Below are 12,753 nucleotides of genomic sequence, written 5' to 3'. Positions count from 1 at the left end.
CGTTCGGGTGGCATCCTGACCAGATGCCCGAACCAGCTCATCTGGCTCCTCTCGATGTGGAGGAGCAGCGGCTTTATTTTGAGCTCCCCCCGGATGGCAGAGCTTCTCACCCTATCTCCAAGGGAGAGACCCGCCACCCGGCGGAGGAAACTCATTTCGGCTGCTTGTACCCGTGATCTTGTCCTTTCGGTCATAACCCAAAGCTCATGACCATAGGTGAGGATGGGAATGTAGATCGACCGGTAAATTGAGAGCTTTGCCTTCCGGCTCAGCTCCTTCCTCACCACAACGGATCGATACAGCGTCCGCATTACTGAAGACGCCGCACCGATCCGCCTGTCGATCTCACGATCCACTCTTCCCTCACTCGTGAACAAGACTCCGAGGTACTTGAACTCCTCTACTTGGCGCAGGGTCTCCTCCCCAACCCGGAGATGGCACTCCACCGTTTTCCGGGCGAGAACCATGGGCTGGTATTTGGAGGTGCTGATTATCATCTCAGTCGCTTCACACTCGGCTGCGAACCGATCCAGTGAGAGCTGAAAATCCTGGTCAGATGAAGCCATCAAAACCACATCATCTGCAAAAAGCAGATACCTAATCCTGCAGCCACCAAACCAGATACCCTCAACGCCTTGACTGCGCCTAGAAATTCTGTCCATAAAAGTTATGAACAGAATCGGTGACAAAGGGCAGCCTTGGCGGAGTCCAACCCTCACTGGAAACGTGTCCGACTTACTGCCGGCAATGCGGACCAAGCTCTGACACTGATCATACAGGGAGCGGACCGCCACAATCAGACAGTCCGTTACCCCATACTCTCTGAGCACTCCCCACAGGACTTCCCGAGGGACATGGTTGAATGCCTTCTCCAAGTCCACAAAGCACATGTAGACTGGTTGGGCAAACTCCCATGCACCATCTAGGACCCTGCCGAGAGTATTGAGCTGGTCCACAGTTTCACGACCAGGACGAAAACCACAATGTTCCTCCTGAATCCAAGTGTCGACCATCCGGCGTAGCCTCCTCTCCAGTACACCTGAATAGACCTTACCAGGAAGGCTGAGGAGTGTGATCCCACGATAGTTGGAACACACCTTCCGGTTCCCCTTCTTGAAGAGAGGAACCACCACCCCGGTCTGCCAATCCAGAGGTACCGCCCCCAATGTCCACGCCATGCTGCAGAGTCTTGTCAACCAAGACAGCCCCACAGCATCCAGAGCCTTAAGGAACTCCGGGCGGATCTCATCCACCCCCGGGGCCTTACCATCGAGGACATTTTTAACTACCTCAGCAACCTCAGCCCCAGAAATAGGAGAGCCCACCACAAATTTCCCAGGCACTGCTTCCTCATAGGAAGACGTGTTGGTGGGATTGAGGAGGTCTTCGAAGTATTCCCTCCAGTGATTGGACCTCTGTGACCACATGCTGAGTTTCTATCGCATTATAAGCAGGACCAAGAAATGGACCTCTCCTCTGATTGTTAATTTCTTTGATGTGATTTGATTACAAATTTTTGGAAGCAGTACAAGTCTGATATAGCATAGTGTTTAACAATCAGCAAAGAACAGTTCCTGGACTTCAAACGGCATCGTGCAAACAACCTGCTGAACTACCGAGACCCTTACCACACCGGCAAAATAATACATGACGGTGAGGAGAGCGAAGAAAAGTATAAGAGACCAATCGAAAAGATAATTCCACAACCAGAAGAATTGTTAAGAAAATATGGGGGCAGGGACAGCCAGAGATGGTAGACTGCAGCTTCACTAAAGTGCTTAAACCAAGGTTGCAAGGAAAAACATACATGCGGTGAATCAGTTGCAAGATGTTCCTTTGCGTCAGAAAGAAGAGAAACTGTTTCCTGGAGTACTGTAGCTAATGTGGACATGCTGTAAAATCTAAAAATCAAAAATTCTAAATAGCAAGTTGTTTTAGCCTCAAAAAGGAAGGAAATCACCAAAATTTGAAAAAAATAAATTTTCTTGGTTGTCAGTAGGATATACATTACTACTAGGGCTGGGCGATTTATCGAATATACTCGATATATCGCGGGTTTGTTTCTGTGCGATATAGAAAATGACAATATCGTGAGTATTCGAGTATACGTTCTCACACAGTTGCTTTAGCTGCGGGCATTACACTACAGGCTCTTTTCACTCTTGTCTCTCCTCACAGAGACGTAAAACAAGCGCACCTTCTTACATACGTTACATACTGTCGTGCGTGCAACGTCATACGCTTTCGCGGAACAGACAGGTAGCAGCATGGGTAAAGTTAGCTGTGATGCTAGCGGGGCGGTGCGAGTGGTAATACGAGAGAGAGAAGGTGCGAATCTGGTAACAAATGAAGGAAGAAGAATTAATTCCCAAGAAAAACAGCAGGGGGTCCATCGTCTGGCGGTAGTTTGGCTTCAAGCGGGAAGATGTTAAACAGACAACCGTAATATGTCAAGTATGCGGCAAAAGCGTTGCTACAAAAAGTAGCACCACTGCCAATTTGTATCATCATTTGAAAAGTCACCCGCTAGAGAATGAAGAGTGCTTGAAACTCCGCATGTCAACATCTCCGGCCGGCGCCACCCAACAAAATGCCGAAGCAACAATTTCCACATCAACACTGTATGAAAAAAATAGTCAACAACAGAAGATAACGTCCGCAGGAACCTACCACATAGCGAAGGACATACACTATTTGATTTCCTATTATGCAGCTAATTTTTATTTGACAGTTATTGAAATATCTTGTGTGACATCATGCACAAATGTGCACTTTATTTGTTTTGAACTATTGTAGTGGCGTTCTGTACAAAAAGTGCACTTTAATTTAGTGTTGTTTTGATATGTCGTCTTAGTGACATCATGCACACAAGTGCACTAATAGCTTGTTTTAAAATGTCTCTGACAACCTTGCACTTTCTGTTTTGGAAATTACATGAATGTTTGTGCCACTGCTTAATAACTGTTTAATAAATACAGTTTTGGTAAATTTACTTAGTTGTCATTTCCCTCTCTGCATGGAAGTTTACAATGAGCATATATTAATGCAGTATGAACAAGAATGTTTTAATGTAGACACATAGAATCATCATACTGGTGTGATTATATGCATCAAGTGTTCATTCAAGGCTAAGGCAAAATATCGAGATATATATCGTGTATCGTGACATGGCCTAAAAATATCGAGATATTAATAAAAGGCCATATCGCCAAGCCCTTATTACTACATTAAATTAATGTTTTTACAAATTTACAAACTTGCATTAAACTTCCTGTTAGAAATGTGACATATACAAGATATTTGATTATATCTTTTTTCGGAACAACACTAAAGAAACAACACTTTGATACAATAAAAATAGTCAGTGCACAATATGTCGTTTAATTAATGGCTGTGTTGAGTTATTTTTTTACATTATAAAAGCTGTGCAATGATTGGATCTTATCAAAGTATCATTTCTTCAATGCTGTTCCATGAAAAGATCAAATAAAATACTTGCATAAATGTGACATGTGTACGTATTGTATAATGTATACAATTGACATCAATCAATTTACCTTGGCTGGTTCATGAAAGCGTTGTATAATGTATACAATTGACATCAATCAATTTACCTTGGCTGGTTCATGAAAGCGTTCCACAAATTCCCCATAGTCGAGAAGTTCGTTTTCATCAGTCTCAGCACAGCAGAGAAGAAAGTCTGTCTCAGACTTTGTGTAGTGCTTATGGCTCTCCATAGCCTTCTGAAAGTCCCTCTTGGAGATGACGCCTAATATTACATTTGTTCATCAATTCATAATTGTTAAGATTAACATCGACTTCATTAAACAAGTGATGAGACTTGCCTTTTCCATCAGGGTCATACTCTTTGAAGGCATCTGAGGAGGTGAGGTCTTTCAATTTGAGGAACATGTCAAAGAACTTCAGAATCATCTCTACATTGTTTGAGGATTCCACAAGCATGTCGACCATCTGCTTTCCAATGGTGCCATTGACCACATTCCCTGTCAACATAAAACAGCTTTTGAAGAGTTAAATTGAAATCCATCCAACTTTAGATTAAAGATTAAAGATTAAAGTACCAATGATTGTCACACACACACTAGATGTGGTGAAATGTGTCCTCTGCATTTGACCCATCCCCTTGGGGGTCTGATAAATATTATTTTTCTAAAAGAGGAACTGCATTTTTGGGGGGACATTTTGCCTATTTTTAACAATCATTATGTGTCGGAGCAGACGAAAATGGAGAGAGTGAGGTCAGCATGACTTGACGCTGCAAATGTGGAACTTGGAGCCAAACTACGCCGACATAAATGGTGTGCTCACCCAAAATAAACTTGAAAAAAACTTCTACTGCCAGCTTGACCAAACAGACAAATGTCCATCGAGTAAGTCATTGAGTAAGTGATCATGATACACGCAACACGTCATGCTCGTTATTACAACTATATTTGCTGTTGAGCTAGCTGTGTACAAAGAAAACATGAAATGTGGGCTAATACTTTACAAATACTGTAATATGACTGTTCATGTTTTTCAGTCAGTACACATTGGTGTCTTATTGCATTGTGTTGTACATTACAAACTCAAAAGCCATTCAGGTGCTGACGCATAAGGTAGCTTACGGCTAATACTGTGGCTGGCATGCCGTTGTAAGGCGATGTGTTACGCTAGATAAACAGTACCTCAGTGTTCACTCTTACAATAACTATGTTGCTATAGCTTGGTTAGTATATAGTTTGCGTAACGTAAATTAAGTATTGTTAGCAGTTTTTGGATGCATTTTCAAAGTGATTTAGAGATATAATTTATTACTCCCATTAGCTGCATTGCTCGCCACCTATGAGCCAATTATTACAATTTAAATGCAAAAAAACCACCCCACAAATGTGTCTTCTTGTTTCTCATAAGGATTGTAAACGATGGGCAAATGATTAAAAAAACAATGCAGTTCCACTCTTTTAACACTGCAACTGCTACACTATAACAAAAATATAAAACTGGATGTATTTGTCTTTACAAATGAACTCGTCATCTACATGATCATTTGTTTGCAATATGCAGGTTTTTAATTAAAAATACCATTTGCAGTTTAATGTTGTTGAAATATGTGCAATGTCTTAATGTTAACTGTATCAAAATCCAAGAAAAAGGCAGTATTTTATATTTTCACGATGAGCACAAATTAATACTAATTTGTCACACCTTTTAAGAAATAAGGACTCTTGCAATGTACAATAGAGCACTTGACAGTCAATTTTACCCAACACGTTAAGGAAAATGTGACTTATACTGTATGTCGCACACAAATCCAGAATATGAACAATAAGTTGTGACGAAAACAAACCTTCAAATTATTATTTTGTAATTTTGGGAGGTGTCATGTGTGTAATCTTTTCTGCACTGTATTTATTGAACATAATATGAGAGCTACATGATATTAAAAAGTGTGATCAAAAGTTCTTCCCTGTCCTTCTCTTTCATAATTGATCAACTTCATGCTTGTGCATCACTACTTAAAAGGGAACTGCACTTTTTGGAGAATTTCGTTCACAATCATTATGAGAGACAAGAAGACAAGGTTTTTGTTTTTTTCGCTCTATAACATGTAAAAATCGGCTTGTTCATGGTGGCTAGCAATGCAGCTAATGGGAGGAATCAATTCTACCTCTAAATCACTTTAAAAATGCATTCAAAAACCGTCAACAATAGTTAATTTATGTTCCGTAACCTGTATAAGAACCAAACTGTAGCGACATTGTTATTGTAAGAGCGAACACTGAGGAACTGTTTTTCTGGCATAGTAGCACACCGACGTGCTTCAGTATTAGCCGTAAAAGCTAACCACGGCAAGAGATAAGCTAGCTTCTACAACAACACAAAACGCGTTTGAGATTGTAATACACAACACTGCGATACGACACAAATTTGTACTGTCTGAAAAACATGAACATGGCCGTAACCTGTAACCTGTAATGCTAATACTTTACAGTATCTGTAAAGTATTAGCATTTCACATTTTGTTTGTACACAGCTGAGCTAGCCAGACAGCGTATGTACTGTAGTTGTACTAACAACACGCATGACGTGCTGCATGTATCATGATCGATATTAAAGTGACTCACTCGATGGACAGTTGTTCGTCTGGTCCAGCTGACCGGGGAAGTTTCCTATTGATTTTGGGCAAGCACTCCATTAATGTTGAAATGGCTTTGCTCCAAGTTCCATATTTAAAGCGTCAAAATCGCTTTCATCCCCCTCTCCCGGCTTTGTGCTCGATTCTATAAGCAGCAGTATATTTAGCTTAAAAAATATAAGGTTGTAAATCCTCCTTTGGCCAAAAATAGTTGTCTTTGTTGTCTGTTACCAAATCATGATTAGAACACACTTGCGTTTTATTTCGGAAGTAGGAACACACATCTTGCCAGTAGTCAGACGTGCGCTGCCTTGAAAACAAATTAATTTCCGAAAGAAATCAGTCCCAGAAATTATTAAAATGATCAAAATATGGTAAATATCATATCAACGGTGACTCCCATTTGCAGCATCATCCAAGCATTTTTTATCATCTTTAAAATAGATAAAAATAATTAAAAGACGTCTGTTCTTGTCACTCATAATTATTGTTCACAATAAGCAAAATTCCCGTAAAAGTGCAGTTCCCCTTTAAGCATGAAAGAGATAACGCAACCCTACATAACGATGTTAATATTTTGTATTACCCCTATTGGAGAATACACCAGATGATCGACATACCCTCCAGCATAGAAAGCAACATGACCACCATGTCTTTCTGAAGATCCATCAGTTCCTTCAGTAACTCAATCTGACTGGAGTCCTGAAGGAAATAAATATGAACCCATTTTAATGTTTTTAAATAGTTACTATTAGGGCTGTCTTCAAATAGTCAACAATTTGGTTCAGAGAAGTCTGATTCAACTGTCAACCCTGCCGTCGAATCGCCAAATGATAAACCGACCTTAACTTCCTTTGTGGGAGGGAGGCGAGTACAGCAAGTGTGTCTTCTTTAAATATTAAAAAAAAAAAATTGTGTGCAGACAACTCGTTTTGTAGGGAGGAAGAGATACATCTTTTGCCTTTCTCAGAGCAGGAGCTGCTTCCTAGTGTGACATCACGTGTCTAAAAATACCTGGTCGTGTTTTGGCCTCCCCCATTACGTATTATATACAAATACATTTGTCGGCACACAATGATATTTTAGTGATAGTGTTGGTAGGATGTTTTTACATTCCACAAGTGACTGAGGATGGTCGGGACACACTGCTGGCAGACACAAAGCATGCCGTGCCATTGAGCGTCTCTGGTCGGCGGAAATCCCAACGTTGCCAGAAACTAGACAATGTGCAGGCACTGGGATGCGCCGCCTGGCCTCTGAGGTGTAGGTTTTGCAAAAGTAATGATCCTCCTGCTGGTTCACATACGTAAACTTTGTTACGACTTTTACTTCCTCCATTTGATGTCTTCTTGGCACTGTGCCAGAGCTGAGGTCCTCTCAAACTGTGGTTCGAGGTGGAAAAAGGTGGCAATTGACATCTTTGTTTTGTTCACTTTAATAAACAACTGTATTCCTTTAATAAGTATATTTAATTGAATTACTGTCACCTGGTCATCAGTTAGTATACACTACGACATATCCTCACCGACCGTTTATTTGTCTTAAAAAAACAAGACCACAGAGTCGACTGTTCATCGACAATGGGCAAAATCTAACGAATGAGATTTGACAGTGAAAATCTTTAGTCGAAGACAGCCCTACTGTATTATACATACATACATACTGTACATACAGTATGCATATGTATATACGCACATACTGTACATTCTGCACTGTACATACGCATGCAAATACATACATACAAACATACATCCATACATGCATACATACACACACACTATACATACATTCACATGCAAATTCACTGTTCAAACAAACATACATACACACACATGGACATTTACATATACACACTCATGCATACAAACATGCATCAGCAAACATATTTATACATACATGTGTACACTAACACACTCATACAAAAACACATCCATATAAAACAGGGCAAACTGCTAAACCGTAAACTACTTTTACCATTACAATGTAAAGGGTTTATATACTGAAGTATGCTCCTCATCCCCGCCCCCTTTGTCTCCTTTCTTTTGTAATCCAAATATAAATTACATTCATGTATTGTTGCATTTGAAGCAATCATGATAGTGATAATAGACGTAAGTATTTGTTTTCATTATCAATATTGTTATTTCTATTGGTATTATCATTGTCTAAATTGTTATGCAATAATATTCATTGTTAACACTGTGTTATTACTATCTACTTCACTAATTTGTCTTTTTAATTACTGATATCATATTTGTATATATCATATTTGCTGATGTAGTTCTGTTGTTGTTGTTTTTGTTTATCTCTCGCTGTCTTGTCCCCACAATTTACCCCCTCTTTTTATCTTTCTATCCCTTTCTGCTCGGGTCCGGCTGTCAGTAACGCTAAATATATCCAAATATTTAATAAAGGGAAATACAAATAGGGCAACAATAGAAGTATCCCACAGATCTCTTTCGTAAAGTAAACCTGTACAGCACATATATCCATCTACGTTAACAATATGATTTGCCTGAGCGGCTGGACAGGACAGATGTATATAAAATAAATAAAATAAAATAAACTGCAAATCATACATAAATTGTATATGATTTAATTCCAGATAAATAAATAATACACTATAAAGTGGAAAAGAGCAAAGAAACATATTTGGTAGCTTAAACGTCATACACCTGGCTACCAATCAATAAACAAAGATAATAGAAATTATTAATATAAGAAATTAATAAACAATAATATAAATAAATACAATATGGTGAGCAAAAATCACATTTTTAAAATACAATCATTATGTTGCATATTATTAAATCATTGAATTTTTTTATATTTTCTTATTAAACTTACCTGAGACAATTTCATTTGCATATGTGCAAAGACATGAAGAAACCCAACCACTGCATCCCACAGGCGACTGTGTGCCAAACTCTGCTGATTGCCGGTACATGGACCCTGAAACATTATCAATAAGAATGGAAAAATTTTACTAAAAAAAAGATCAGACTTATTTTACATTTTATTACAAGTTGGACTGAAATGACAATAGACAATTGTGCTTCAATTTAGATATAAAAGGACAACTCCTTCATTCCACATTCCACACTCCATCCAGCTGTATTATCACTCGCCATACAGCAATAGATGACATCTGCCTATTACCTGACACCTGACATGTTAGCTACTTCTCTTTGTTTATAATGTCTATTTTCTATTTCCTGCTGGACCTACTCTCCATTTTATGCTGCTGCTGTCATATAGACTGTATATACTGTAATATTGTACATGGTCATTGGTTTGTATTGTATATATGTTATAGACATAATATAATATATCTGTATATAAATTACTCTGTACACATATTATGTATATATTCGTATATATGTTCGATTTTTTATAGCTATATTAGTCTATTTATACCTGCATTGTCCTTTCCATCATTGTAACTGAGCTACTGTGTTGAACAATTTCCCTTGTGGATCATTAAAGTTTGTCTAAGTCTAAGTCTAATGTGGGTAAATAAAAAGCTGCCAATATAATGGAGATTACTGAATGTATAAATTCATATTTCAAAATTTTTCATACATGTCATTTTAATGCTGTACCTGGATATACTCAGTTAGTGTGTTGAAAACCTGCTTGGCCACATTAATGGCTTTTGAGAAGTTCCTCTGCCCTTGTTCATCAATGACATCTTTCCCAGAGTAGTACCAGTAGAAGTCACTAATAGACTCCTAAAAACAAGAGGAGGAATGTAAGCGGCAGAAGAAGTAAAGACAAAACACAATTATACAACAAATATAATGATTTAGTGTCATTACAAAAAAAGCAGAAGGCTTCAACAGTCACTATGGCAATGAAGGTGTAACATGGACAGGAGTTACTATCAGAAATTACCTCCCTGATATGAACTTCAGTTGTGTTGTTATCTGACCTAAGTGCTAGTCCTAGTTTTTCATGATCAGCTGGTGGACCAAACCCTGGTTCATCTTCTTCCCTTGCAACTCTTGTTGCTGTCTGTCTTTAGTTGAATTCAAGATCATAATATATTAAACTATTAACGCCTCAATTACAATAAACTATGAGGTCAAATAGAGGACCACAAAATATGGGCCAGTGAGTTTGTGACCACTGTTATGGAACCTTCAGCAACTATTCATAAAACATTTAGGTACAGTAGGTGTATTTTATTTTTTAACCTTAGTCCAGTGTGAATTAGAGCTAATTATAAACATAAGTTTAATTACAGAAGCATACTGTATATACTGTATGTACAGTAGGGTTGTAATGCCGCTGTCACTTCCACCCGCCTTCATGTCTTTTATTTTGCTGTGCTTCCCTCTACTGTTTCCTTGTATTGTTGCAGACTCTTCTATACCCTGTTTTGGGTAGAGCACTCTTATTAAGGATACAACAATATTGTAAATACCGCTATAAAATGAAAACTTGGTCAGTGTAGTTTTTTTCTACCACTTTTGAATTGGCCGGTCTGAAAAGTAAACTAAATCTCCCAAAATCCCGTGTGTGGGAGGTTGTAAAGGGGACATTTTCGGAAATTTCCATTCAAATCTATTCATAACTTTTATGAACAAACAAACCCTAGTGAAAACACAACCTCTTTGGTCTGCGTATACTGCAAGTCAAAGTCGGCGCTTTCGTCTGGAGCGTTTCCAAGACAACACATAAAGCCGATCAAAAGTTGTGATGTTATGACCTACATTTTTTTCAGTAACATAGAACCAACTCGTGGTTTAAATGGATTTGTTATCCATGTTTTAAGTAGGAAATACGCCAGCAACAGCGCGGACAAATACAACAGTTTTTTATTATAATTTTTTTATTTATTTTATTTTTATTTTAAACAACATAAAAAAAAGACACAAGATACACTTACCATTAGTGCATCAACCCAAGAAAACCCTCCCTCCCTCATTTACACAAAAGGGGCTGTCTCTTTCTGTTATTAAAAAACTACTAAATACAACAGTTTGGTGACACTGCACTGCGAGGAACACAAGTAATATGAGAAGCTACTTGATAAACCATCACCCCGAAAATATATTGGATGCCAAGCATCAATTTGTGAGGTTTTTACATTAACAAAAGGTAAATTGTCGATTAACTTTTCTGAGAATAAGCATTTTCCAAACTGACATAAAAAGATGCCCACTACAGAGGACATTGTTTTTCTGAAGTTAAAAGTTGAAAGATGCTAATGTGAACGTTTAGCCATGCCCACCCTGGGCTGTAGGGTATTTATTTGATCGGAGCAGGAAAAAGTAGGACGATATTTAATCAAAATAAAGGCACGTTGACTAAGACGATAACACAGTTAACTGACAATACAGTTAAGTATAAAAAGAGCCAAAAAGGTTGACAGAAACGTAATCCAATCATATTTAATTTTGTCTTGTCTATGGGTGGGACAAGTTCGGAGTTGTCAAGCGATGACAATCGCGTCGTCATGGGAGACCCAGGAGGTTGTTGTGATTTTAAGGATGCAGATGAACGAGGTAGCAGCGTAAAGTAAAAGGGGTATTTATCAATAAATGAACAAAAAGCGAGAGCAACAGGGAAGTGCTCTGACCACAGAGGCTATGACAAAACAAAACAAAATGCAAAACACTTACGGGAAATTTGGAGGAGAGGGTATCCACACGTACGCGTGTAAATGTAATAAGCATCGAAAAAAATTGTCTCTGGTAATCAACGAATAAGGAATCGAAAACATCCACAAACAAACAATGTCCCGACCAAGAATGGTGGCTCACACTCGACGTAAATAGAACTGATTGCAAATAGAAAACAGGTGAGGGGAAATGCTCTGTGACAAAAGTGAAGCAGCCACGGGAAAACACTAACAAAACTGGAAGAGCCATCAAAATAAAAGCACAGGACAGGAACTAACACAAAACACATTCTGTCACAGCCGTGACAGAATGCCACCCACACCCCCCCCAACAAAACGGATAGAAAATGGGGGGGGGGGGGGTGTAATTGTTTTACACTTGTATATACACATTGGTAATAATAACTATGATTAGAACATTTGAGCATTATGTTTGTGTTCAATTACAGTAAGTGTGTTTATCCTAAACATTCCTGACACTTAATTTTACACACAATGGCATTTTTACGCAATTTTTTTGGGGGAGGGGGGGGGAATACCACAGTAATATTGTACTGCGGCCTTAATACCGTGATAACATCGTACCGTGAGATTTTGATACCGTTACATCTCTAACTCTTATCATTTCTTGCATGGGAGTTTTGTTTGGGAGTCAGGTGAATGGAAATCACTTTGCACGTCTAACCACAACACTGACACTGCCTGACGTGATACCAATCAGTTGTTTTCCAGTTGCACTCGTAGTATCTGGCAGTTTATCCAGATCATTCAAGATGATCTTTTCATTCTCATCATAGCAGTAAAAATAGTAGAGTGGTAGGATAACAACATTTTTCTGTAGAAGTACCAATAAAATTGTGTAGCATTACAGTAACACAACCCTGTAGTGTTGTCACACCAACTCCAGAGGGTAAGGTAGGGGTTGTGAAGTCATTGTTACAAAAAATAGTGTATTTGTTGTATATTATTGTTGTGTGTACTGTATAGA

The 12,753-nt window shown here is 38.6% G+C and overlaps 1 protein-coding gene across 5 annotated transcripts in view; it reads right to left on the bottom strand.

Annotated features, from left to right (window-relative positions):
* The window catches only part of ryr2a (ryanodine receptor 2a (cardiac)), a 273,470-nt gene that overhangs the window by 52,885 nt on the left and 207,832 nt on the right, over nt 1-12,753 (bottom strand). For all 5 annotated transcript variants that reach the window (XM_062056398.1, XM_062056400.1, XM_062056401.1 and 2 more), the window contains 5 exons: nt 9,742-9,870; nt 8,987-9,091; nt 6,760-6,841; nt 3,846-4,004; nt 3,615-3,769 (listed from right to left, as the gene is read on the bottom strand). In XM_062056398.1, coding sequence (XP_061912382.1) covers nt 3,615-3,769; nt 3,846-4,004; nt 6,760-6,841; nt 8,987-9,091; nt 9,742-9,870 — 630 coding nt within the window. The remainder of the gene's footprint in view (nt 1-3,614; nt 3,770-3,845; nt 4,005-6,759; nt 6,842-8,986; nt 9,092-9,741; nt 9,871-12,753) is intronic.

Source organism: Entelurus aequoreus, linkage group LG08 (assembly GCF_033978785.1).
Source record: "Entelurus aequoreus isolate RoL-2023_Sb linkage group LG08, RoL_Eaeq_v1.1, whole genome shotgun sequence".
Classification (NCBI taxonomy): domain Eukaryota; kingdom Metazoa; phylum Chordata; class Actinopteri; order Syngnathiformes; family Syngnathidae; genus Entelurus; species Entelurus aequoreus.
Note: the sequence above shows the minus strand (reverse complement) of the source record. Positions and strands in the feature narration are given on the sequence as shown.